General features: G+C 42.3%; 1 protein-coding gene across 3 annotated transcripts in view; it reads left to right on the top strand.

Annotated features, from left to right (window-relative positions):
- Nucleotides 1–16,527: 16,527 nt before the first annotated feature.
- The window catches only part of SV2B (synaptic vesicle glycoprotein 2B), a 94,803-nt gene continuing 86,075 nt past the window's right edge, over nt 16,528–25,255 (top strand). For all 3 annotated transcript variants that reach the window (XM_055555843.1, XM_055555842.1, XM_055555841.1), the window contains exon 1: nt 16,528–16,978. In XM_055555843.1, coding sequence (XP_055411818.1) covers nt 16,528–16,978 — 451 coding nt within the window. The remainder of the gene's footprint in view (nt 16,979–25,255) is intronic.

Raw genomic sequence — 25,255 nt, 5'->3', positions numbered from 1 at the left:
TCCAACACCACAGTTCAAAAGCATCAATTCTTCAGTGCTCAGCTTTCTTCACAGTCCAACTCACATCCATACATGACCACTGGAAAAACCATCGCCTTGACTAGACAGACCTTTGTTGGCAAAGTAATGTCTCTGCTTTTCAATATGCCATCTAGGTTGGTCATAACTTTCCTTCCAAGGAGTAAGCGTCTTTTAATGTCATGGCTGCAGTCACCATATGCAGTGATTTTGGAGCCCCCCAAAATAAAGTCTGACACTGTTTCCACTGTTTCCCCATCTATCTGCCATGAAGTGATGGGACCAGATGCCATGATCTTAGTTTCCTGAATGTTGAGCTTTAAGCCAACTTTTTCACTCTCCACTTTCACTTTCATCAAGAGGCTTTTTAGTTCCTCTTCACTTTCTGCCATAAGGGTGGTGTCATCTGCATATCTGAGGTTATTGATATTTCCCCCGGCAATCTTGATTCCAGCCTGTGCTTCTTCCAGCCCAGCATTTCTCATGATGTACTCTGCATAGAAGTTAAATAAGCAGGGTGACAATATACAGCCTTGACGTACTCCTTTTCCTATTTGGAACCAGTCTGTTGTTCCATGTCCAGTTCTAACTGTTGCTTCCTGACCTGCATATAGGTTCCTCTTGGTTTCTCAAGAGGCAGGTCAGGTGGTCTGGTATTCCCATCTCTTTCAGAATTTTCCAAAATTTATTGTGATACAATTTATTGTAAAGGCTTTGGCATAGTTAAGAAAGCAGAAATAAATGTTTTATTGGAACTCTCTTGCTTTTTTGATGATCCAGCAGATGTTGGCAATTTGATCTCTGGTTCCTCTGCCTTTTCTAAATCCAGCTTGAACATCTGAAAGTTCACGGTTCACGTATTGCTGAAGCCTGGCTTGGAGAATTTTGAGCATTACTTTACTAGCATGTGAGATGAGTGCAAATGCGCAGTAGTTTGAGCATTCCTTGGCATTGCCTTTCTTTGGGATTGAAATGAAAACTGACCTTTTCCAGTCCTGTGGCCACTGCTGAGTTTTCCAAATTTGCTGCATATTGAGTGCAGCACTTTCACAGCATCATCTTTCAGGATTTGAAATAACTCAACTGGAATTCCATCACCTCCACTAGCTTTGTTTGTAGTGATGCTTTCTAAGGCCCACTTGACTTCATATTCCAGGATGTCTGGCTGTAGGTCAGTGATCACACCATCGTGATTATCTGGGACATGAAGATCTTTTTTGTACAGTTCTTCTGTGTATTCTTGTCACCTCTTCTTAATATCTTCTGCTTCTGTTATGTCCATACCATTTCTGTCCTTTATCGAGCCCATCTTTGTATGAAATGTTCCCTTGGTATCTCTAATTTTCTCGAAGAGATCTCTAGTCTTTCCCATTCTGTTGTTTCCCTCTATTTCTTTGCATTGATCGCTGAGGAAGGCTTTCTTATCTCTTCTTGCTATTCTTTGGAACTCTGCATTCAGATGCTTATATCTTTCCTTTTCTCCTTTGCTTTTCACTTCTCTTCTTTTCACAGCTATTTGTAAGGCCTCCCCAGACAGCCATTTTGCTTTTTTGCATTTCTTTTTCATGGGGATGGTGTTGATCCCTGTCTCCTGGACAATGTCATGAACCAGGGGTTTCCCTGGTGGCTCAGGGGTTAAAGAATCTGCCTGCAATGGGGGAGACCTGGGTTCGATCCCTGGGTTGGGAAGATCCCCTGGAGAAGGAAATGGCAACCCACTCCAGTATTCTTACCTGGAGAATCCCATGGATGGAGGAGCCTGGTGGGCTACAGTCCACAAGGTTTCAAAGAGTTGGACACGACTGAGTGGCTTCACTTTCACTTTGTTGAGATAGGTTTTTTTTTTTTGGTTGTTGTTGTTGGCTGCCTGGGGGCAGGAGCTACTCCAGTTGCTCAGTCATGTCCAACTCTTTGAGACCCCATGGACTGCAGCATGCCAGGCTTCCCAGTCCATCACCAACTCCTGGAGTTTCCTCAAACTCATGTCCATTGAGTTGGTGATGCCATCCAACCATCTCATCTTCTGCCGACTCCTTTTCCTCCTGCGCTCAGTCTTTCCCAACATCAGGGGCTTTTCCAATGAGTCAGTTCTTCGAATCAGGTGGCCAAAGTATTGGAGCTTCAGCTTCAACATCAGTCCTTCCAATGATTATTCAGGACTGATTTTCTTTAGGATGGACTGGTTGGATCTCCTTGCTGTCCAAGGGACTCTCAAGAGTCTTCTCCAACACCACAGTTCAAAAGCGTCAATTCTTCGGTGCTCAGCTTTCTTTATAGTCCAACTCTCAACATCCATACATAAATACTGGAAAAACCATAGCTTTGACTATTTGGACCTTTGTTGGCAAAGTAATGTCTCTGTTTTTTAATATGCTATCTAGGTTGGTCATAACTTTTCTTCCAATAAGCAGAGTCTTTTAATTTCATGGCTGCAGTCACCATCTGCAGTGATTTTGGAGCCTCCAAAAATAAAGTCTGTCATTGTTTCCATTGCTTCCCCGTCTATTTGCCATGAAGTGATGGGACCAGATGCCATGATCTTAGTTATCTGAATGTTGAGTTTTAAGCCAACTTTTTAACTCTCCTCTTTCACTTTCATCAAGATGCTCTTTAGTTTTTCTTCACTTTCTACCATAAATTTGGTGTTATCTGCATATCTGAGGTTATTCATATTTCTCCTGGCAATCTTGATTCCAGCTTGGCTTCATCCAGTCTAGCATTTCACATGATGTACTATGCATAGAAGTTAAATAAAAGGGTGACAATATACAGCCTTGACGTACTCCTTTCCCAATTTGGAGCCAGTCTCCTCTTCCATGTCCAGTTCTAAGTGTTGCTTCTTGACCTGCATACGATTTCTCAGGAGGCAAGTCAGGTGGTCAGGTATTTACATCTCTTTAAGAATTTTCCACACTTTGTTGTGATCCACACAGTCAAAGGCTTTGGCATAGTCAATAAAGCAGAAGTAGATGTTTTTCTGGAACTTTCTTGCTTTTTTGATGATCCAAGGGATGTTGGCAATTTGATCTCTGGTTCCTCTGCCTTTTCTAAATCCAGCTTGAACATCTGGAAGTTCACGGTTTACATACTGTTGAAGCCTGGCTTGGAGAATCTTGGGCATTACTTTGCTAGCGTGTGAAATGAGTGCAATTGTGCAGTAGTTTGAACATTCTTTGGCATTGCCTTTCTTTGGGATTGGAACGAAAACTGACCTTTTCCAGTCCTGTGGCCACTGCTGAGTTTTCCAAATTTGCTGACATATTGAGTGCAGCACTTTCACAGCATCATCTTTTAGGATTTGAAATAGCTCAACTGGAATTCCATCACCTCCACTAGCTTTGTTTGTAGTGATGCTTTCTAAGGTCCACTTGACTTCATATTCCAGGATGTCTGGCTCTAGGTGAGTAATCACACCATCATGGTTATTTGGGTCATGAAGATCTTTTTTGTATAGTTCTGTGTATTCTTGCCACCTCTTCTTAATATCTTCTGCTTCTGTTAGGTCCATACTGTTTCTGTCCTTTATTGAGCCCATCTTTGCATGAAATGTTCCCTTGGTATCTCTAATTTTCTTGAAGAGATCTCTAGTCTTTCCCATTCTATTGTTTCCCTCTATTTCTTTGCATTGATCAATGAGGAATGCTTTCTTATCTGAGAGAGAGAAAATTAACAGTTCAGGGATCACTAGGTTAACATTGATTGGGCTTCCCAGTTTGCTCAGTGGTAAAGAACCCACGTGCCAATGCAGGAGACACAGGAGACATGGGTTCAATCCCTGGGTGGGGAAGATCCCCTGGAGGAGGAAATGGCAACCTACTCTGGTATTATTGCCTGGAAAACCCCATGGACATAGGAGCCTGGCGGGCTACAGTCCATAAGGTCACTATGACTTGGACACTACCTGGGGATTGAGCACAAGCAGGCAGGTCAACATTAACATCTTAATGGACCATCCCACCAGATAGGAATACATTTGTATAATATAAACACATATTTACAACATAGAATGTTATGGGAACTATTGGCATAGTGATTTAAATATATTATTTACCTAGTATTCAACTACTATTACAGTGTGATCATCTATTAGTATAGTGTGATCATTTTTTCCTAATAATTTCTTCAAAGCCTATAATTTTTATATCACCATAATATTTAACGGTATAAGTATGCCAACATTTATTTTGTTGTTGTTTAATTGCTAAGTCACTTCCAACTCTTTGCAAACCCTTGGATTGTGGCCTGGCAGACTCCTCTGTCCATGGGATTTCCCAGGCAAGAGGACTGGAATTGATTGCCATTTCCTCCTCCAGGAGATCTTCCCAACCCAGGGATAGAACCCATGTCTCCTGCGTATTCTTTGCCACTGAACCGCATAGCCCCTGTTGTTTAATATACAGGGATTGTTTTCCAGGCTTGATGTTCTAAATAATGCTTGAATTAGCACTCTTCTCCATAAATTTTTATTTTGCTTTTGTATTTAAAATGAAGAACCTCTCAACAGTCAAATTAAGGCTGACATTACTCTAAAGGATTTGATAGTACTTTAAAATATTTGTTATTTCCCTCTAACTAAAAAGATCATGTGGTTTGATTCTTAATAATCATTTCTCACACCTTGGAAACTCACTTTCTGTTTTAACACAGTAGAATAGCAGGATGATTCAGCTAAGAGGAGAGAAGTACTTTTAATATCACACTAATGAGCTCATTCTGTTTTAAGTGGGACAGTGATTGTTGGAAACCTCAGAGAAAACATCTTCCAATACCAGCCAGATTAAATCTTGGTATTTTCTGCTCATAGAAGATATAACCTCCTACAGAAACATCAAGCAGTGTATTTCAGGGAGCATTGCAGGTGGTTAAAACATGTTTTATCTTCTATAGTTCATAACAAATAACTCAAGTTGTCCTTAGAACCATTGCATCCTGGGCTGTATCAACTGAGACCTCGGTGTCAATAAAAAGCCAGTAGGGAAGTAAAAGAGTAAATGACTCCTTATAAAAGGTGGCATCTTCAGGATGTCAGCTGATCAGACTTTTCTTTGATAAAGGTAAGCCAGCTGGTCTGTTTGTAGCAAAGGCAGGGGAATTGTGGCCCGTGGGCCATTTTTTATTTGCTTTCAGGCAGGCACTGAGTTAGGGCTTCCCAGGCGGTGCTAGTGGTAAAGAACCTGCCTGCCAGTGCAGGGGATGTGAGAGATGCAGGTTTGATCCCTGGGTTGGGAAGATCCCCTGGAGTAGGAAATGGCAACAACTCTAGTATTCTTGCCTGGAAAATTCCACAGACAGAGGAGCCTGGTGGGCTGCAGTCCATAGGGTCACAAAGAGTCGGATCCGATTGAGCACATGAGCAGATATGAAACTTGTGATCTCCCTAACCCTCTAAGGCACTGAATAACCGTTAACCTCCTTTATTGAGCAAATATTTTCAAGGATTTTCTGCAGACTCTGTAACTGGTGCTAGAGATGAAGAAGTTAGTAAAACCCAGAGTTTATCTATCCTAGAATTTCTCACAATCTCTTGGATGAAATACACAATTACAGTATAATATATATATGTATTTTATATTTAAATCACTTCAGTCATGTCCAACTCTGTGCGACCCCATAGACGACAGCCCACCAGGCTCCCCCGTCCCTGGGATTCTCCAGGCAAGAACACTGGAGTGGGTTGCCCTTTCCTTCTCCAATGCATGAAAGTGAAAAGTGAAAGTGAAGTCACTCAGTCGTGTCCGACCCTCAGCGACCCCATGGACTGCAGCCTTCCAGGCTCCTCCATCCATGGGATTTTCCAGGCAAGAGTACTGGAGTGGGGTGCCATTGCCTTCTCCAGTAATATATGTGTGTGTGTGTGTGTATATATATATATATATGTGTGTGTGTGTGTGTGTGTGTGTATATATATATATATATATAATGTAGATATGACAAGGCAGCCTGTCATTTAGACACATGGATCTGAATGCCTCACCCAGGTTCCCACCATGACTTGATGGCAGGCATAAGACTATATAGTTCACATCCTGTATCCTGGGGTCCAGTGGTCTTTCTCTTAAACTACTGACAATATTTTGTACTGAATCCCCTGCCTTCTCTTTGGACTCATTATTGGCATGACCTGTACAATTAGGATGGGAAGTGAAGTAAGAGGTGTATGCAAAGCTAATTGACATATTGACTATCTCATTAGTGCTCATCTGTGTACGACTGAGTGAACTCAACTGAGTTTGCTGACCTTCCTATCCTTGTTCATGTAAGATAGAATTACACCAAGGTTCTAAATAACATTTTTCTCAGGCTTTACCCCTCTTTGCCTCAGTCCCCCATTAATTCCTGACAAATAGTTTCAGGAGTCCGCAAGCCATCTCCTGTGTTGGTGCACTAGTTTTTCTTAGCGTGGGTTATCTGCCATGTTCTTCTGCTCTGAGTCTTTGGGGTGAAGGCCAATATCAGCTGAAGGGCACTGCTACTGACTCCTGCTAAAGAGGCCAAGGAGTGTGCTCAGTTTCCCAGGGGTGGTCTGAGTCTACTGGTATCTTTGCTAAGGGGACATCGTCTATTATTGTTTGCATCCAAGGAGCTACAGTCTGGGCTTTTAATGCATCACATTTGATTTGATTGAAGCTGGTGGAAAATCTTGGAAGGTTGTGGTTGTGGCCCACTGGGCTACAACCAGGCTATTTCTTTTTAGCTAATTCTTACTTCTAATGGGTCCTGCATGCAGATAGATTCTGGGATACCTGCCAAGTGGCCTTTCAATGCATGACAAAATCCTAAGATGAATAAAACTTAGGTTCTAAGCACAAAATCAGTGCTTCACTATGTAGAAGGGTCTGCAGGCATGCTCAGTTGCTCAGTTGTGTCCAACTCTTTGAGACCCCATGGACTGTAGTTTGCCAGGCTTCTCTAACTATAGGATTTTCCAGGCAAGAAGACTGGAGCAGGTTGCCATTTCCTACTCCAGGGAATCTTCCCAACTCAGGGATTGAATCTGCCTCTTCTGCATTGGCAAGTGGATTCTTTATGACCAAGCCACCTGAGAAGTCCCCTTAGAAGAGCCTATATTCCATAAATGTTAATACAGGTTCCAAGAAAAAAGAGGTCCATAATCATGGGAAACATTGGTTTAAATCAATTAAATCCTGTTAAATAGATTTTGGAAGGAAGTAAAAGGGAGAGAATAGGAGCTTTATTACATAATATACATTACAACATTATTTAACATAATAGGGCTTCCCTAGTGGCTCAGATGGTAAAGAATTCACCTGCAATGCAGGAGACCTGGATTTGATCTCTGGGTCAGGAAGATCCCCTGGAGAAGGGAACAGCTACCCACTCCAATATTCTTGCCTAGAGAATTCCATGGACAGAGGAGCCTGGCAGGCTACAGTACATGGGGTTGCAAAGAGTCAGACATGACTGAACAATTAACTTATTATATATAATATATCATTTATTATTAAAATACACATGATGAAAAATCCACTCACTAGAGTAAATGATTTTATTAAATTTATAGTTGTGCAACAACCATCACTATAATCCAGTTTTAGAATATTCCCAACACTCAACTTTCCTAAAATTTACTTACAGTCACTCCCCTCTCCCACCTCTGGCCCCAGGCAACCACTTATCTGCTTTCTGTCTCGATAAATTTGCCAGTATGCTACTGGAGATCAGTGGAAAAATAACTCCAGAAAGAATGAAGAGATGGAGCCAAAGCAAAAACAACACCCAGTTGTGGATATGACTGGTGATGGAAGTCAAGTACGATACTGTAAGGAGCAATATTGCATAGGAACCAGGAATGTTAGGTCCATGAATCAAGGCAAATTGAAAGTGGTCAAACAGGAAATGGCAAGAGTGAATATGAGTATTTCAGGAATCAGTGAACTAAAATGGACTGGAATAGGTGAATATTACTCAGACGACCATTATATCTACTATTATGGGCAAGAATCCCTTAGAAGAAATGGAGTACCCATCATAGTCAACAAGAGTCTGAAATGCAGAACTTGGATGCAATCTCAAAAATGACAGAATGATCTCTGTTCATTTCCAAGGCAAACCACTCAATATCATAGTCTATGCCCTGACCAGTAACACTGAACAAGCTGAAGTTGAATGGTTCTATGAAGACCTACAAGACCTTCTTAGAACTAACACCCAAAAAAGATGTTAGGGGACTGGAATGCAAAAGTAGGAAGTCAAGAAACACCTGGAGTAACAGGCAAATTTGGCCTTGGAGTACGAAATGAAGCAGGACGAAGGCTGACAGAGTTTTGCCAAGAGAACGCACTGGTCATAGCAAACACCCTCTTCCAACAACACAAGAGAAGACTCTACACATGGACATCACCAGATGGTCAATACTGAAATCAGATAATTATATTCTTTGCAGCCAAAGATGGAGAAGCTCTATACAGTCAGCAAAGACAAGATGGGGAGCTGACTGTGGCTCATATCATGAACTCCTTATTGCCAAATCAGACTTAAATGGAAGAAAGTAGGGAAAACCATTAGACCATTCAGGTGTGACCTAAATCAATCCCTTATGATTATACAGTATAAGTGAGAAATAGATTCAAGGGATTATATCTGATAGAGTGCCTGAAGAACTATGGATAGAGGTTCGTGACATTGTACAGGAGGCAGTGATCAAGACCATCCTCAAGAAAAAGAACTGCAAAAAGGGTAAATGGTTGTCTAAAGAGGCCTCACAAATAGCTGTGAGAAGAAAAGTGAAAGGCAAAGGAGAAAAGGAAAGATATACATACCCATTTGAATGCAGAGTTCCAAAGAATAGCAAGGAGAGATAAGAAAGCCCTCCTCAGTGATCAATGCAAAGAAACAGAGGAAAACAATGGAATGGGAAAGTCTAGAGATCTCTTCAAGAAAATTAGAGATACCAAAGGAACATTTCATGCAAAGATGGGCACAATAAAGAACAGAAACAGTATGGACCTAACAGAAGCAGAAGATATTAAGAAGAGGTGGCAAGAATACACAGAACTATACGAAAAAGATCCTCATGACCCAGATAACCATGATGGTGTGATCACTCACCTAGAGCCAGACATCCTGGAATGCAAAGTCAAGTGGGCCTTAGGAAGCATCACTATGAACAAAGCTAGTGGAGGTGATGGAATTCCAGTTGAGCTCTTTCAAATCCTAAAAGATGATGCTGTGAAAGTGCTGCACTCAACATGCCAGCAAATTTAGAAAACTCAGCAGTGGCCACAGGACTGGAAAATGTCAGTTTTCATTCCAATCCCAAAGAAAGGCAATGCCAAAGAATGCTCAAACTACCACACAATTGCACTCATCTCACACCTTAGCAAAGAAATGCTCAAAATTTTCCAGGCCAGACTTCAACAGTACATGAACTGTAAACTTCCAGATGTTCAAGCTGGATTTAGAAAAGGCAGAGGAACCAGAGATCAAATTACCAACATCTGTTGGATCATTGAAAAAGCAAGAGAGTTCCAGAAAAACATCTACTTCTGCTTTATTGACTATGCCAAAGCCTTTGACTGTGTGGATCACAACAAAGTGTGGAAAATTCTTAGAGATGGGAATACCAGACCACCTGACCTGCCTCCTGAGAAACCTGTATGCAGGTCAAGAAGCAACAGTTATGGAACAACAGACTGGTTCCAAATCAAGAAAGAAGTACGTCAAGGCTGTATATTGTCACCCTGCTTATTTAACGTATATGCAGAGTACATCATGTGAAATGCCAGACTGGATGAAGCACAAGCTGGAATCAAGATTGCCAGGAGAAATATCAATAACCTCAGATATGCAGATGACACCACCCTTATGGCAGAAAGTGAAGAAAAACTAAAGAGCCTCTTGATGAAAGTGAAAGAGGAGAGTGAAAAATTGGCTTAAAACTCAACATTCAGAAAACTAAGATCATGGAATCCAGTCCCATCACTTCATGGCAAATAGATGGGGAAACAATGGAAACAGTGACAGACTTTATTTTTTGGGGGCTCCAAAATCACTGCATTTGGTGACTGCAGCCATGAAATTAAAAGATGCTTGCTCCTTGGAAGAAAAACTATGACCAACCTAGACAGCATATTAAAAAGCAGAGACTTAGTTTGCCAACAAAGGTCTATCTAGTCAAAGCTATGGTTTTTCCAGTAGTCATGTATGGATGTGAGGGTTGGACTATAAAGAAAGCTGAATGCTGTAAAATTGATGCTTTTGAACTGTGGTGTTGGAGAAGACTTGAGAGTCCCTTGGACTGCAAGGATATCCAACTAGTCAATCCTAAAGAAAATCAGTGCTAAATATTCATTGGAAGGACTGATGCTGAAGCTGAAACTCCAATACTTTGGCCACCTGATTTGAAGAACTGACTCATTGGAAAAGACTGATGCTGGGAAAGATTGAAGGTGGGAGAAGAAGGGGATGACAGAGGATGAATTGGTTGGATGGCATCACCGACTCAATGGACATGAGTTTGATTAAGCTCCGGGAGTTGGTGATGGACAGGGAAGCCTGGCGTGCTGCAGTCCATGGGGTCTCAAAGAGTTGGACATGACTGAGCGACTGAACTGAACTGAAATTTGCCTGTTCTGGAGATATCATATAATGGAGTCGCACACTACATGGCACTCTGTGTTTGCTTTCTTTTAATTGACGTAATGTTTCTGAGGTTCCTCCGTGTTTAATATGTGCCAGTAGAGTTTTTCTTTTTTTCTTTCTGGTTATTATTCCCTTGCATGGATAGACTGCCTTTTGTTCATCCCTCATTAGTTGATGGACATTTGTATTGTTCCCAGTTTGGGGCTATTATAAATTATTTTGTTTTTAACATTCAAGTATTAGTCTTTTTGTGGGCATTATGTCTTAACTTCTCTTGGGTAGATTCTTAGGATGGAATCAACAGGTTGCTTGGCAAGCATATGTGGAACATTTTAAGAAACTGCCAAACTGTTTTCCAAAGTGGGAGAATTATTTTTCATTCCGACCAGCAATGTATGAGGGTTCTAGTTCTAGTTCATCACATACAAGCTAACGCTTGCTGTCGTTTGTCTGTTGATTGGAGCAACTCTGGTGCGTGTGTTGGGGTAGCTCACTGTGGTATGAAGTGCATCTTTATGCAGGTCTTCTCACAGCTTTTAACATAGCCATATGAATTACTAGTCTCTGAAAGAAAGTGGTGAATAGAATATACACAACGTTTCCTAAACTCATTTTCTCTTGAAATTCTTTTTTCCCTTAAATGAGCATATTAAAAGGCCTAATGTTCTGCAGAACACATTTTGGGAAGCATTACATCATTTGATTGTAATATTTTTAGCTTTGTTCTCTGTGATATTTAATTACGAACAAGTGTTTACCACACAGTGGTTTTGAATCAGGTGGCACAGATGCAGAGGTTAATAGAACGTAAGAGTTTAAGGAGGGTGCTTAAGAGACTTGTGCTCGGCCGCTTTTGAGAAGCAGTGGTTTTCCTGAATAACTAAATGTCAGTTTGTTTTTCTCTGTACTTGGTTCCCCAGCCCAGTCCAGATGGGCCTCAGATCTCAAGTGGAGTTCAGCAAAGCTCAAGCTGAGATCCTGGCTACATTTTCCTTATCAATGCTCAGATAATAATCATAACAACAACAATGATAATAATTCAAATTTATGTTGAGCACATCTGTGCCGGGCACTGTGCTAAGCAGTCTTCATGTATTATCTTCTCAAATCCCCAGTGTGGGTACTTGTATTGTGGCCACTTTACAGATGAGTAAACTGAGGCACAGAGTGACGGGCAGCTTGCACACAGGCAGCAGGAAGTGGCAGAGTCAGGATCTGAACCTGGGGCCTTGACACTCGGGCTGTGTTCTTGAACCACTCTGCTGTATACCCTGCGTGCATGCCTGCTAAGTCGGTTCAGCTGTGTTTGACTCTGTGAGACCCTAGGGACTGTAGCCCACCAGGTTCCTCTGTCCATGGGATTTCCCAGGCAAGAATACTGGAGTGGGTTGCCATTTTCTTTTCCAGGGGATCTTCCCAACCGAGGGATCGAACCTGTATCTTTTATGTCTCCTACATTGATAGGTGGGTTCTTTACCACTAGTGCCGCCTGGGAAGCCCGGTATATATCCTGCCACCTTCCTGGTGGCTCAGCTGGTAAAAACTGCAGTGTGGGAGACCTGAGTTTGATCCCTGGGTTAGGAAGATCCCCTGAAGAAGGGAATGGTTATCCACTCCAGCATTCTGGGCTGCAGAATTCCATGGACTGTATAGTTCATGGGGTCACAAAGAGTCGGACACGACTGAGTGAATGACTTTCACTTCACCTTCCAAAAAGGCAGATCGGCCTGAAAGAAGATTTTTGCTTGTCTTAACTGCACAGCAGTTGTAGGATTTCCAGTCCAGAATTTGCCTCCCTAGAGTCATCATCATCCCAGTTGTCCTTGCTGTTCCTTCTCACCTGCCAGGAAATACATCACTCGTTCTCCTGTGAACCTCTCCTTGTGTTTATCCTTCTCTTCTTGTCTGAAGGCCACCTCCTTTGTCCAGGCCTAACCTGACCTCTGGGCTATTCACACACACACACACACACACACACACACACAGATGAAAACTTCTACCTGGTTTCGTTGTCTCCGGGTTTTCACTTAAAAATCAGGATTTGCATCCCCACTAGCAACATCTTTCCAGATTCCCGCTCTACACGACACACCACTCTTACTCACTTCAACAACCATCTTCAGGGCTCCTTTTGCTCAAAGGATAATTCTCAGTCCCTGAGCAGGGCATTCAGACTGACTGCTATTTACCTCCCCAGTCTATCTCCTGTGATTGCCCCCTTTTGGATCCTCTGCTGTGGGCGGATTCTTCATTGCTGCCACAACAAGTGAAGCCATCCCTAACTCTGTGCCTTTGCTTCTCCCTGTCCTCCAGCCCGCAGTGCCCCCTTCTCTGTTGTTTGCTTCTCTGAGCGCTTGCCTGCCCTTGGAAGGCCCCTAACCTCTAGGATGCTATTTCGGCAGAACTCAGCCTATGGTGATCTCTCCCTTCTTTGAATCCCCTGAGAGAACTACAACCCAGGACACTGGCATCTATCCAACCTCTTCAGCCTCAGTCTTATTTATTGTAAACTGAGTGTAAAAACAGCCCCTGCTTCATAGGGTTCTTGCCCTGGTTGGAAGATACTACAAAACTTAGCACTGTACCTGGGTCAAAGCCACAAAGCATCCAATAAATGAAAGATAATGTTATTGATAATCAAGATTGTCATTTTTATGATGCATGATGCTTTGTGTTGTCTGATTGTCTCATGAGGGGTAGACCTCTTGAGAGTGGGGATCAAGTCATGTCATACCTAATACACTGCCTTAAGCACCAAGGATCTTCGGGAATGTTTGTTGAGAGCACCAAGGATCTTGGGGAATGTTTGTCAAGAATGGGCAAACAATCTTGAACCTGGGAATCAGAAGCTCATCCCTAACATGTTCTTTGAGGCTGGCTTCAAATCCAAGCCCTGATATTGATTCTCTGTGTTACTTTGGGCACATTCTTGAATCTTCTTGGCCCCCAGTGTCTCCATCTGTGAGATGGAGAGAATAGTACTGCTTCTTTATTGGCTGTGAGGGTAATGAGATAATGCTGGTAACATGCTTATCTTAGTAGCTGCTCTTCTGGTTGTTTTATTATTGCTGTTTAGCTGATAAACACTAGACTTGCTAATGTTTTCGAATGTATGTATTTCCTAATGTTGCCATAACGAAGCACTATGAATTGAATGGCTTAAACAAAGAAGTTGAGGGTTTCAAAGTGCCACAGTCTAGAAATCCAAAATCAAGGTGTTGGTTTTGATCAGTCCTGATGAGGGGGGTTGGTTCCTTCTGAGGGGGGTTGGCTCCTTCTGAGGGCTGTGAGCCATGTCTTTCTCCTACCTTCTGGTGGCCTCAGGCATCCCTTGTCTTGTCAGTCGTACCCTTCCACTGACATAGAGAAGACAGCATCTTCTCTATGCGTGTCTGTCTCCACATCTAGATTTCCCCCTTTTATAAGGTCACCAGTCATCTTGGATTAGTGGCCACCCTAATGACCTGATTTTAACCTGATTACCTTTGTAACAATGTAGTTCCTAAAAAGGTCATATTATGAGGTTCTGGAAGTTAGGGTTTCAGTATACCATTTTTTCCCAACTTAATCTGTAACAGAGAAAATGATTAATTATTGTATTCTCTGGAAAATACTTTGCTGAGAAAATGAGTTGGCATTTCTCAATGAAAGAGGAGAAAACTCACAACACTCGATAGTCTTCCTGACTCCATGACATCTGACATTCACAGCGGTCCATTTAACTGGGTATGATGAGAGGAATTCGTTTTGACAAAGATCTGCTTCTTTCCACAAAGTGAGTCCCAGGACCTTTGCCCCGAGTGGTATTTCCCACACGTGCTTTTGGAATTGCATATCTATCATTTTTGGTTCATGACATTTTTGCAGAACCCACAGGATGAAAATAGCACACCAGATCTCAGGCAGTTGGCATCCTCTCTCCATTTTTTATAGCACTCTGCTAAGCTCTCATGCTGTTTACATGTGATTTATATTCCTCCTGTGGTCCTAAACAGATATAATAAAAACAGATTTAGAATATTAATTTGACATGGTTCAGTCTGGCATGGTCTAATACAAATTTATTTATCTGTAAGATAAAGATACAGGCACAGTTTTCTTCTCCTTCTGATCATTGTAGGAATTAGGGATAAAGGATGTGGCACATTTAGCACAGTTTCTGGTGCCCAGGGGACATCGTTAAATGGTAGTTGCAGACCTTGTGAGCACTGGGGTTATAGGGATGTGATTAGGACAGGGTCTGCTGGGCTTCCCCGGTAGCTCAAATGGTAAAGAATCTACCTGCACCGTGGGAGACCTGGTTCTATCCCCGGGTTGAGAAGATACTCTGGAGAAGGGAATGGTTACCCACTCCAGTATTGTTGTCTTGAGAATTCCATGGATGGAGGAGCCTGGCGGGCTACAGTCCATGGGATTGCAAAGAGTCAGGCATAACTGAGCGATGGAGTATGCGTACATGTACACAATAATATTTCACTGCTGGGCATGGAAATCAACAGATGGACCCAGTGATTGGAATTGGGATACAAGGTAAGGTCTTGGGTCTGACAATACTGGGTCCTGGTTCCCAGAATTGGAGCTAGAAAGAAAAAAGAGCAAAAGAACATCAATGTTTAAATAGGGTTGCTCTATTAGAAATGGATAACCAACAAAGTCCTGCTGTATAGCACAGGGAAACCTGCTCAGTGTTATGTGGCAGCCTGGATGGGAGAGGAGTTTGGGGGAGAATGGATGCATTTGTGTATATGGATGAGTCCCTTTCCTGTCCACCTGAAACTATCATAATATTGTTAATCAGCTATACTCCAGTGTAAAATAAAAAGTTTAAAAAAAGCTTAAAAAGTGCTTACCAAGCGAGTCTGACACTATCCTGATCACTTTATGCACAACCTCATGAGTTAAGTGCTATTGATTATCTCCAGTTTATAGATGAGAACATCGAGGCTCAGAAACATGCGCATGATCACACTGCCACTACGTGGCAGGATCGAATTTCAGACACAAGCTCTGTGACTCTAGGTCTTCAGCAACTATTCTCACCTATTTAAGGCAAGTGCAAGGACATCAGAGTAGCCCTGGAACCACAATGCTGAGTATCAAAAGTAAGCTGAGCCTTGGGAAAAATGGTCCTAGATATTTCTTAGCCATACATTTCTAGGTACAAAATTGCACAGACACTTCTTGACAGTTAGAGAAGCTGGTCTTCTCATAACAGAGGCTGAACTGTAATAAACCTGCCCTGTTGCCAAAAGCTTGATTAATTCTAACAGAAAATCCATAACACAAAATCATCTTGCATTGAAAAACGTCTTGCCTACTTTACATTTCATTCTTGTATTAATATAAGACTTGACCCCTTTCATGGGTTAATCAGTGCTTCCAAGGGCTCTCTGACCACTGTTCTTTCTCACTGATTTGAGGCTCATTCATTTGATATGAATCTGATGTCTAATCAAGATGCCCTCCACCTTACACATGAAACCTTGGCACTAATAAATATATTTGTTCAATTCTGAGAGTAATTTGCCAGAATTTCTACATTTCATAACAGTCTTTTCTTTCTTTCACTCCAGAGCATAACCTTCAGTGGCAGAACAAATCAGGCCAGTCAGCAAGCTGCCAAGTCCTGTGGGCTCCTTGTCAAGGAGAACAGCTGGACCCATTTCTAATCAGCGTTCAACACAACACCTTTGGACTGCTGAAGGAGACCAGGCCAGACTTTGCAACTTTTCAAAGACTTCCAATAGCCACTGAATGCAAAAGACAAAGGGTGTCACATTCACCCAAGAAGTCTACATTTAAACGTCTGTACCTGGCATGGATGATGGTTATTGAAACAGCCCAAACCTCTATCACAGTGAAGGGAATATAGCTCAAGAGGCAAGCAGGCAGCCCCAGAGCCGAGGAATGGATGACTACAAATACCAGGACAACTACGAGGGCTACGCCCCCAGCGATGGCTACTATCGTGGCAATGAGTCCAATCCAGAAGAGGATGCGCAGAGTGACGTTACGGAAGGCCACGATGAGGAAGACGAGATCTACGAAGGCGAGTACCAGGGCATCCCTCACCCGGATGACGTCAAGGCCAAGCAGGCCAAGATGGCGTCCTCCAGGGCCGACGGCCTTCGGGGCCAGGCAGACCTGCTGGCCGAGCGGATGGAAGACGAGGAGCAGCTGGCGCACCAGTACGAGACCATCATTGATGAGTGTGGCCACGGACGCTTCCAGTGGACCCTCTTTTTTGTTTTGGGTTTGGCCCTGATGGCTGATGGGGTGGAAGTGTTCGTGGTGAGTTTTGCCCTGCCCAGTGCCGAGAAGGACATGTGTCTCTCTAGTTCCAAGAAAGGAATGCTTGGTAAGTAGAACTTTTCAGAGCTCATTCTCCCTGTGGCGTGACAATCTGAAGCGGGAAAGAGCGGTATAATTTGTATAGCACCTGTCACTCTTAGGCGTCTTAAATCTACCATAATGTCCTTGCAGCACCATCATTTTACATCCATTTTGTCATGAAGGTGTTTTTATCTCGGAGACTTTAATAGGCACAGGTTTACAAAGCTGATAGATATTGGAGCTTAGGTTCCTACTGAGAACTGACTCTCAAGACTTTAGTTCTTTTTTCCAAGTCTTTTTTTTTTTTTTTTAAATTGAAGTACGGCTGATGTACAATATTATATAAGTTACAGGCATACAATATAGGGATTCACAGATTTTAAAGGTTATACTTCCTTTTCCTCCTCCCTGAGAGTCTGATTTCTCTCTTCTTTATATTAAATCATCTTCCATATCCAAATAACAAATTCGTTTTGTGTGTGTGCATGTCTCTTCCACTCAGTCCTCTCTGTGACTTTCCAGAATCCATTAACATCCGCTCCTGGTTTCTCTTGTATGTAAGTGTTAGTGGGCTGAACGCCCGTGTGTCTTGGCGATAAACGCTGGGCTGGGCCACCCGCAGAGCCCCTGCAGGCTGTTGGGGCCACACTGTGAAGCACAGATGGAGTCCGTGGGATGGAGGACGGGAGCTTGGCAAATCCTTGATGAGACTAGCACCATCAGAGCCAGACTTCAGATATCAGGGCTTGAGGCACAGAGAATTTTGTGAAGTTAGAGAGAGTGTGGGCATAAATAGTGTGGCATAGAAGAGATTCATCAGAATATAGACAAGGGCTTGTCTTGGTCATTAAATGTCCTGCAAAACATATTCATTCTCTAAATTCACAGTCCATACAATTGATTGTTTAGCAAAAGTACAGTGTCAGAGTACTTACCGGGAGTCAGGCTCTTACTCAAGACTGAGGCACTTTAACCGTTATGACCCTCAAGAACTCAAAATCCACCCATCAACTTAGTTCATTCATTCAACAGATATTTCTTGTTTGTGTACCATGTTTTAGTCTTTCTGCTCCAGCCCTGGAGAAAAAATATTTAACAAGGTAGATGTTGTCCTTGCCTCTCAAAGAACTTAGATAAAGTGGGACAAATAGGCATTAACAAACAGAGAATTATTTGATTATGGTAAGGATGCATGCTTTCAACATTTTGTGCCATTCTGGCCCCACTGCCTGCTTTAGAGCAGGGATTGACAAACGTTTTCTCTACAGGTCTAGATGGTCTCTGTCGCCACTACTCAACTCTGCCTCTAGCACAAAAGAGGCCATAGACAATATGCAAACAAATGGACACACCTGTGTTCCAATAAAACTTTATTTAGAAACAATGTAGCAGGCTGAATTTAGCCTGTGGGTTATAGCTCATTGGCCCCTGATTTACAGCCACAATAAATAGGACTAGGGTATAAAATGGAGAAAACATCTGCATAAAAAACTGTCCCTGGAGGCTTTTAAAAATGGTTTCATAGACTCACAGATGTAGTAAATAGATTTGTGGTTGCCAAAGGGAAGTGGAGGTAGGGGAGGGAAGGAATGGGAGCCTGGGATTAGCAGAGGCAAACTGTTACATATAGGATGGATGCATTGTAAGGTCATACAGGGAACTGTATTCAATATTCTGTGATAAGCTGTAATGGAAAATAATATGAAAAGATACCTGTCTATATATAGAGAGACCTATATGTCTGAATCACTTTGCTGAATAGAAATTTACACAACATTGTGAATCAGTTATACTTCAATAAAATTTTTAAAAAAGAAGCATAAAGGCCACTATCCCTAATGAATATAAATGTAAAAAAATAATCAGTTTTAAAGAAGTAAATTCTAACACAAGCTACAACATGGATGAAACAAGTTACACTGAGTGTAATAAACCACACACACCCACGTTTTTTATTTATTCCTATTTAATTAAAGTTAAAGGGACCTTTAAAATTATGAGATCTCTGTCAGGTATGGCTATCAGGGAACTGAAAGAGACCAAGTATATACAAACAAAAGAAATGACTCAAGAAGCAAGATGTCACCCAGAGCTTTTTTTTATTATTTTAAAATAATAAAAAAATTATTATTCTTTTTGTCAGCAAAATTCTGCTGTCTCTTCAAGTTTCAATAGACTTTTTTAAAAGGGCAAAATCAAAATGAATCCCAACTCCCTGACAAAAAGAAACTGTTGCCTGTTGATCTAAACATTTCCAAGACCATTATTTTGTTTTGTGGTATTCTCAACTGAAACCCTAGATTTGTATTAGTCCAAATTGGCATGTTGGTAATGATTTCATGCCCTCTTGGTCTCTCCACTACCCTGGTACCCGACAACCTCATTAAGAGCCGGCTCCCAGGGCAAATGCTGGGAATTGAGGAAACATGGTCTCAATCTGGAGAACCCACGTTGTGAAGTTTTGCTTTCAGTGTTTACAATGAAGATGCTGTGACTCAGCCCAAAAGGGGCAGGCAGACCCCTGATAGAGATGGACTCCCATATGCACTTGTGGGGCCCCCTTAATGGATCCAGGGAGGTGGGTGACTGGACAGTCTCATCAGGCTGGCTTCTCCATGCATTTTCTCATGTCAGCTTCATAGTCACCATGGTGCTTATAGGAATTTTTGTCCCATTTGTACATATCAGGAAGCAGACTCAGTGAGCTGTATTCAACGGCACATAGTAATTGCTGGAGCTGGACTTTCAACCCAGGTCTTTCTGATTTTAGGATCTGTGCTCATTTTGCTACACCACACAGCCTTTCTTTCATGCATGGTCTTTAGGAAGGAGGTCATGCCATGGGGAAGACGTCTCTCCAGTTGTCAGGCACCCCATAGGTACCTGAACACCACGAATTTCTTCCAACAGAGAGGTAGCATGGTGTGGGGAACGTTGCCAGTGTGGACACTGGTGTCTGTCAACAAGGTTTTGGCAAATGGCTTTGTCATTTATCTTTCTTGGCAAGTGACCTTGGGCAGTCATCACTTCTTTAATGATCAATTTTCCTATATATGGAATAGAGTAATGATACATCTGTTGCGAGGATTATATGAGATAAAGCTGGTAAGCTCCATGCCCACTAAACTACTGTTAGTTCTTGTTACTTTGTATTATTATAGTCTCCCTGCAGCATTGATAGTGAGTTGCAGTTCCCTGGTGGCTCAGTGGTAAAGAACCTGCCTGCCAAACCAGGAGATGCAGGAGACATAGGTTTGATCCCTGGGCTGGAAATATCCCCTGGAGAAGAAAACGGCAACCCACACCAGTACTCTTGACCGGGAAATCCCATGGACAGAGGAGCCTGGTGGACTACAATCCATGGGGTTGAGAAGAGTCAGACATGACTGAAGCAACTTGGCACAGTTGCACTGAGATCACGGAACAGCCTGGACCCTGCAGCCAAGTGGACCTTGTCTCCTCCAGTTCTTAGGAGAGTGACTTTGGGAATTACTTAGCTTCTCTGTGCTCAGTTTCCTTCTCTGCAAAATGGAGCCGCTAAGGATATCTTACTTCATAGGATTTTTGAGGACTAAATGAGTTTAATGAATTTAACTTGCCTGAAATGGTGGCTGCCCATCATAGGTGCTCAAGATATTTTAATTATTATTGCTAAGGTTGTTTCTTTACTTTTTTTAAAAATCAATTTTCCAATTTCTGGAAACCACTGATTTTTTTTTTTTTTAGTGTCTTCATAAGGTTTTGCCTTTTCCAGAATTTCATACAATTGGACTCATATAGTATGTAGCTGTTTCAAATTGGCTTCTTTTGCTCAATAGTATGCATTTAAGTTTCCTCCCTGTCTTTGCATGGATTGATAGCACATGCCTTTCTAGGGCTGAATAATATTCCATTATTTGTATGTACCACAGTTTTATTTATCCATTTGCCTACCAAAGGGCATCTTGGTTGCTTCCAAGTTTTGACAGTTGTGAATAAAGCTGCTATAAATGTCCATGTGCAGGTTTTTGTATGGATAGTTAGTTTTCAGCTCCTTTGGGTATCAGGTATATGATTGCTGGATTGTATGGGAAGAATAAGTTTGGTTGTGTAAGAGACTGCCAACTTGTCTCCAAAAGGGGCTGTACCATTTTGCATTCCCAGCAGTGTGTATAAGAGTTTCTGTTGCTCCACATCCTCACCAGTATATGATGTCTTCAGTGTTCTGGATTTGGTCATTCTAATAGGTGTGGTATGGTATCTTGCTGTTTTAACTTGCATTACTCTGATGACCTATGACGTGGAGCATCATTCCATATACTTATTTGCTATCTGTATACCTTCTGTATAGCTTCTCTGGTGGTTCAGTGGTAAAGAACCCACCTACCAATGAAGGAGACATGGGTTCAGTCCTTGGGTTGAGAAGATCCCCTGGAAGAGGAAATGGCAACCCTCTCCAGTATTCTTGTCTGGGAAATCCCATGGTACAGAGGAGCCTGGTGGGCTACACGGTCCATGGGGTCACAGAAGTGTCAGACATGACTTAGTGACTAAACAATCATCCTTCTTTGGTGAAGTGTCTATTAAGGTCTTCGAAAGTGAAAGTGAAAGTTGCTTAGTCGTGTCTGACTCTGTGTGACCCCATGGACTGTAGCCCGCCACGCTCCTCTGTCCATGGAATTCTCCAAGCAAGAATACTGGAGTTGTTAAATTAGGTTTTTTTACTTTCTTATTGAGTTTTAAGAGTTCTTTGTAGTTTTTGGATAACCATCTTTTATCAGATGTCTTTTGCAAATATTTTCTATCAGTCTGTAAGCTGTCTTCTCATTCTCTTAACTCTCTTGTTATTAAAAAAGAAAAACAACTGGAGGAGTTGCCTGTGGTTTAGTGGTTAGGATTGAGTACTTTCACTGCCCTGGCCCGAGTTCAATTCCTGGTGGGGGAACTGAAATCTCTCAAGCCATGTAGTTCAGCCAAAAAAGAAAAAGGAAAAAAGACACTGAAAGTGATGCCTCTAGACTTGACCCTAGTTAATGTTCCAGGGAAAGAATTCAGAGGGAGAACTCCTCCCACTCCCAAATTCAGACCTCAAATCATGAACTATTTTGTTATTTTTCTTCCTGGAAATGGCTGAATCCATTCAGAAGATAAAAGAAGCATCCCCAGGCCAGGTAACAAAAATATCTAGGTGCTGCTGTGCCACTTCGCTGAGCTTTTAGAAAGATGAAAGTTTGCTTCCTTCAAGGGTTGTGTTTTAGTGGGTCACATCTAAAAGTGTTTCATTTGGGGAAGAAAAAGCCCCATGAAAAATGTTAGCATTCAAGGCTCAGCCCTGTTTCTTTTTCTTTTCTTTTTTTTTTTTTTTACAGTTTCAGCAGCTGTTTCTTTTCTTAAATTTATTTTTAATTGAAGGATAGTTACAATATTGTGTTGGTTTCAGCCATAAAACAACATGGATCAGCCATAGGTGTACAAGAGTCCCCTCCCTCTTGAACTTCCCTCCCACCCCATGCCACCCTTCTAGGTTGTCACAGAGCCCCAGTTTGAGTTCCCTGAGTCACACAGCAAATTCCTGCTGGCTGTCTGTTTTACATATGGCAGTGTATATGTTTTCATGGTAGTCTCCCCGTTCCTCCCACCCTCTCCTTCCTCCCCCTACCTGCCATGTGAAGTCTGTTCTCTGTGGTTGCGTCTCCATGGCTGTCCTGCAAATCGGTTCATCAGTACCATCTTTCTAGGTTCCGTGCTGCTGCTCCTAAGTCACATCAGTCGTGTCTGACTCTGTGAGACCCCATAGACAGCAGCCCACCAGGCTCCCCCATCCCTGGGATTCTCCAGGCAAGAACACTGGTGTGGGTTGCCATTTCCTTCTCTAATGCATGAAAGTGAAGAGTGAAAGGGAAGTTGCTCAGTCCTGTCCGACTCTTCATGACCCCATGGACTGCAGCCTACCAGGCTCCTCCGTCCATGGGATTTTCCAGGCAAGAGTACTGGAGTGGGGTGCCATCGCCTTCTCCGTTCTAGGTTCCATATATTCTAGGTTCCATATATGTGTGTTAATATACGATATTTGTTTTTCTTCAGCCCTTTCTCTTATGAAGTGGGTAGTTCCCTTTAAGACAAGAAGAAGGCATTCATCTGTTAATTAAATTCGTTATTCTTATTTTTAGAAGGATCACTGAACATTTCCCTGTAGTATTCCCTCATGGCAATGCAAGGCGGGCAGGTCCCAGCACTCAGTGAGTTTTGCTCTAATGATGAAAATAAAGTTCACACGAGAAACATAGAATACCAAACTATGCAGTTGTGCAATGCAGTGTTCAGTGTTATCCCTTTTACTCAGATGTGAAGGAAACAGAGACAGCGTAAGGGACAGAACCTGAGGTTGGCATGTTGTGGAGTTAAGCAGCCTGTTTTTACATCTGCTCCTCTGTGCAGTGGCTGTGTGTCCTTGTACTGATCTTGGAGTCTTCCTCTTGAAGACTTCCATGATTTTAGGTGGTTGATGAATGAATCTACACTTCTTTTTAATCCCTTTTAGTTACTATTTATGTATTTTCTGGTTATATACAGGAAAAAAATCATTTAAAATGACTTGAAGATAGGAAGTTAAGGACTATCTGGTGTGACATTTTCTTTTTCAAATGACATCGAATTGTTGGCATCTCTAATCCTTATTTCCTTATAGCTAGGACAGTACTTCGGAGAAGGCAATGGCACCCCACTCCAGTACTCTTGCCTGGAAAATCCCATGGATGGAGGAGCCTGGAAGGCTGCAGTCCATGGGGTTGCTGAGGGTCGAACACGACTGAGCGACTTCACTTTCACTTTTCACTTTCATGCATTGGAGAAGAAAATGGCAACCCACTCCAGTGTTCTTGCCTGGAGAATCCCAGGGACGGGGGAGCCTGGTGGGCTGCCATCTCTGGGGTCGCACAGAGTCGTTCACGACTGAAGCAACTTAGCAGCAGCAGGACAGTACTTATTCATGACACACAAAACAAACCAACAGTGTCCTTCTCTGCCTGAATTTGGTAAATTACCACCAAGGTTTTCCTATAATTGTAAAAAATACTCCTTAAGCTGGAACTGTGGGTGATTCCCACCTTCATGCTGATGAGAAGAAAGAGAGCTCTGTTTTTAGGCCACAGTTCCACTTTTGCCTTTAGAATTTGGATTTCCTGAAAGGGTCTAGTTGCTCTGTGGGTATTTTATTGGCTGTTAGTTTTTCTTGCCATCAGCAGTGGGAAGGCTCAGGGAGTCCTACAGCTTCAGACAGTGATTTAGAACCTAATAGGGGACCCCTAGGGCTTGATGTCTGTATGAGCTAAGGGAGGACGTGGAGCAATGTCAGATGGAGTGGATTCATTAGAATAAAGTGTGCACTGAATTTCCATAGCGGCTCAGAGATGGATGTATTACTCTACTGTCATGAAAGATTATCCTTTAATTGTTTTATATGCAAATTCACAGTGAGCATCAGGGCAGAACACTTGATTTATGAGCCGCTTTATCTTTAACCCTGAATTCAGAGTGTCAGTTCCTAAAAGGAGGGGCTGCCTCTACCCCAGAGCCTGGCACACAACATGTGCTCAATAAGTACTTACTTAGTATCATGGAAACAAATACTCATGATGGTGAAATCCACCACTAGGAATTTTCATATAATCTCTTTGTGTTTGATTGTATCCGTTGTTTTTATGATTTTTTTAGATCATGGGATTCTTTAGAATAGAAAGAAAACCAAGAGCTCCCTTATCAGAGTCCACACTGATTGCCATGTTTTGGAGTGTGGGCTTGATTGCACAGTCAATGGAAGAGCTTTCAATGGAGAGCTATTAAATGGCTTTGAGGAAGAGAGTGACAAGCTGGTTTAAGACGACAACTCTACCCCAGTGATTTTGGTACTGGACGCGGTTCTAGGGGAACAGAATCTGAAGGATATGTTTACTGAATTGATTCTGGAGCTTCTGGAATTGGTCCTGTGACCCAGTTAGATTTAAAGGCAGCATTGACTCTATTTCCTACGGCAAAGAGAGCACTTCTGTGTTCACAGCATGACGTGGTCACAGGGATATACAACATTTCATTGGATACTCATGTTCAGACACTTAAAAGAGACAAGGATCTGGGAGATCATTTTTGTTAGACTAACATTTTTGTCAAATTAATGAGTATGAGATTGGCTGGTTGCTCCTAATGTCATTGACAGAGTGGGAAAAGAAATGAATGAACTCAGGGCTCAAATTCCCAGCACCAAGCACTGCATAAGTGACTCTGAATCTTCTGTGTCTGCCCTGAAGGAGACGTTTATCTCCTGAGA

The sequence above is a fragment of the Bubalus kerabau genome, chromosome 19 (genome assembly GCF_029407905.1).
Source record: "Bubalus kerabau isolate K-KA32 ecotype Philippines breed swamp buffalo chromosome 19, PCC_UOA_SB_1v2, whole genome shotgun sequence".
In the NCBI taxonomy this organism is placed as follows: Eukaryota; Metazoa; Chordata; class Mammalia; order Artiodactyla; family Bovidae; genus Bubalus; species Bubalus kerabau.
Note: the sequence above shows the minus strand (reverse complement) of the source record. Positions and strands in the feature narration are given on the sequence as shown.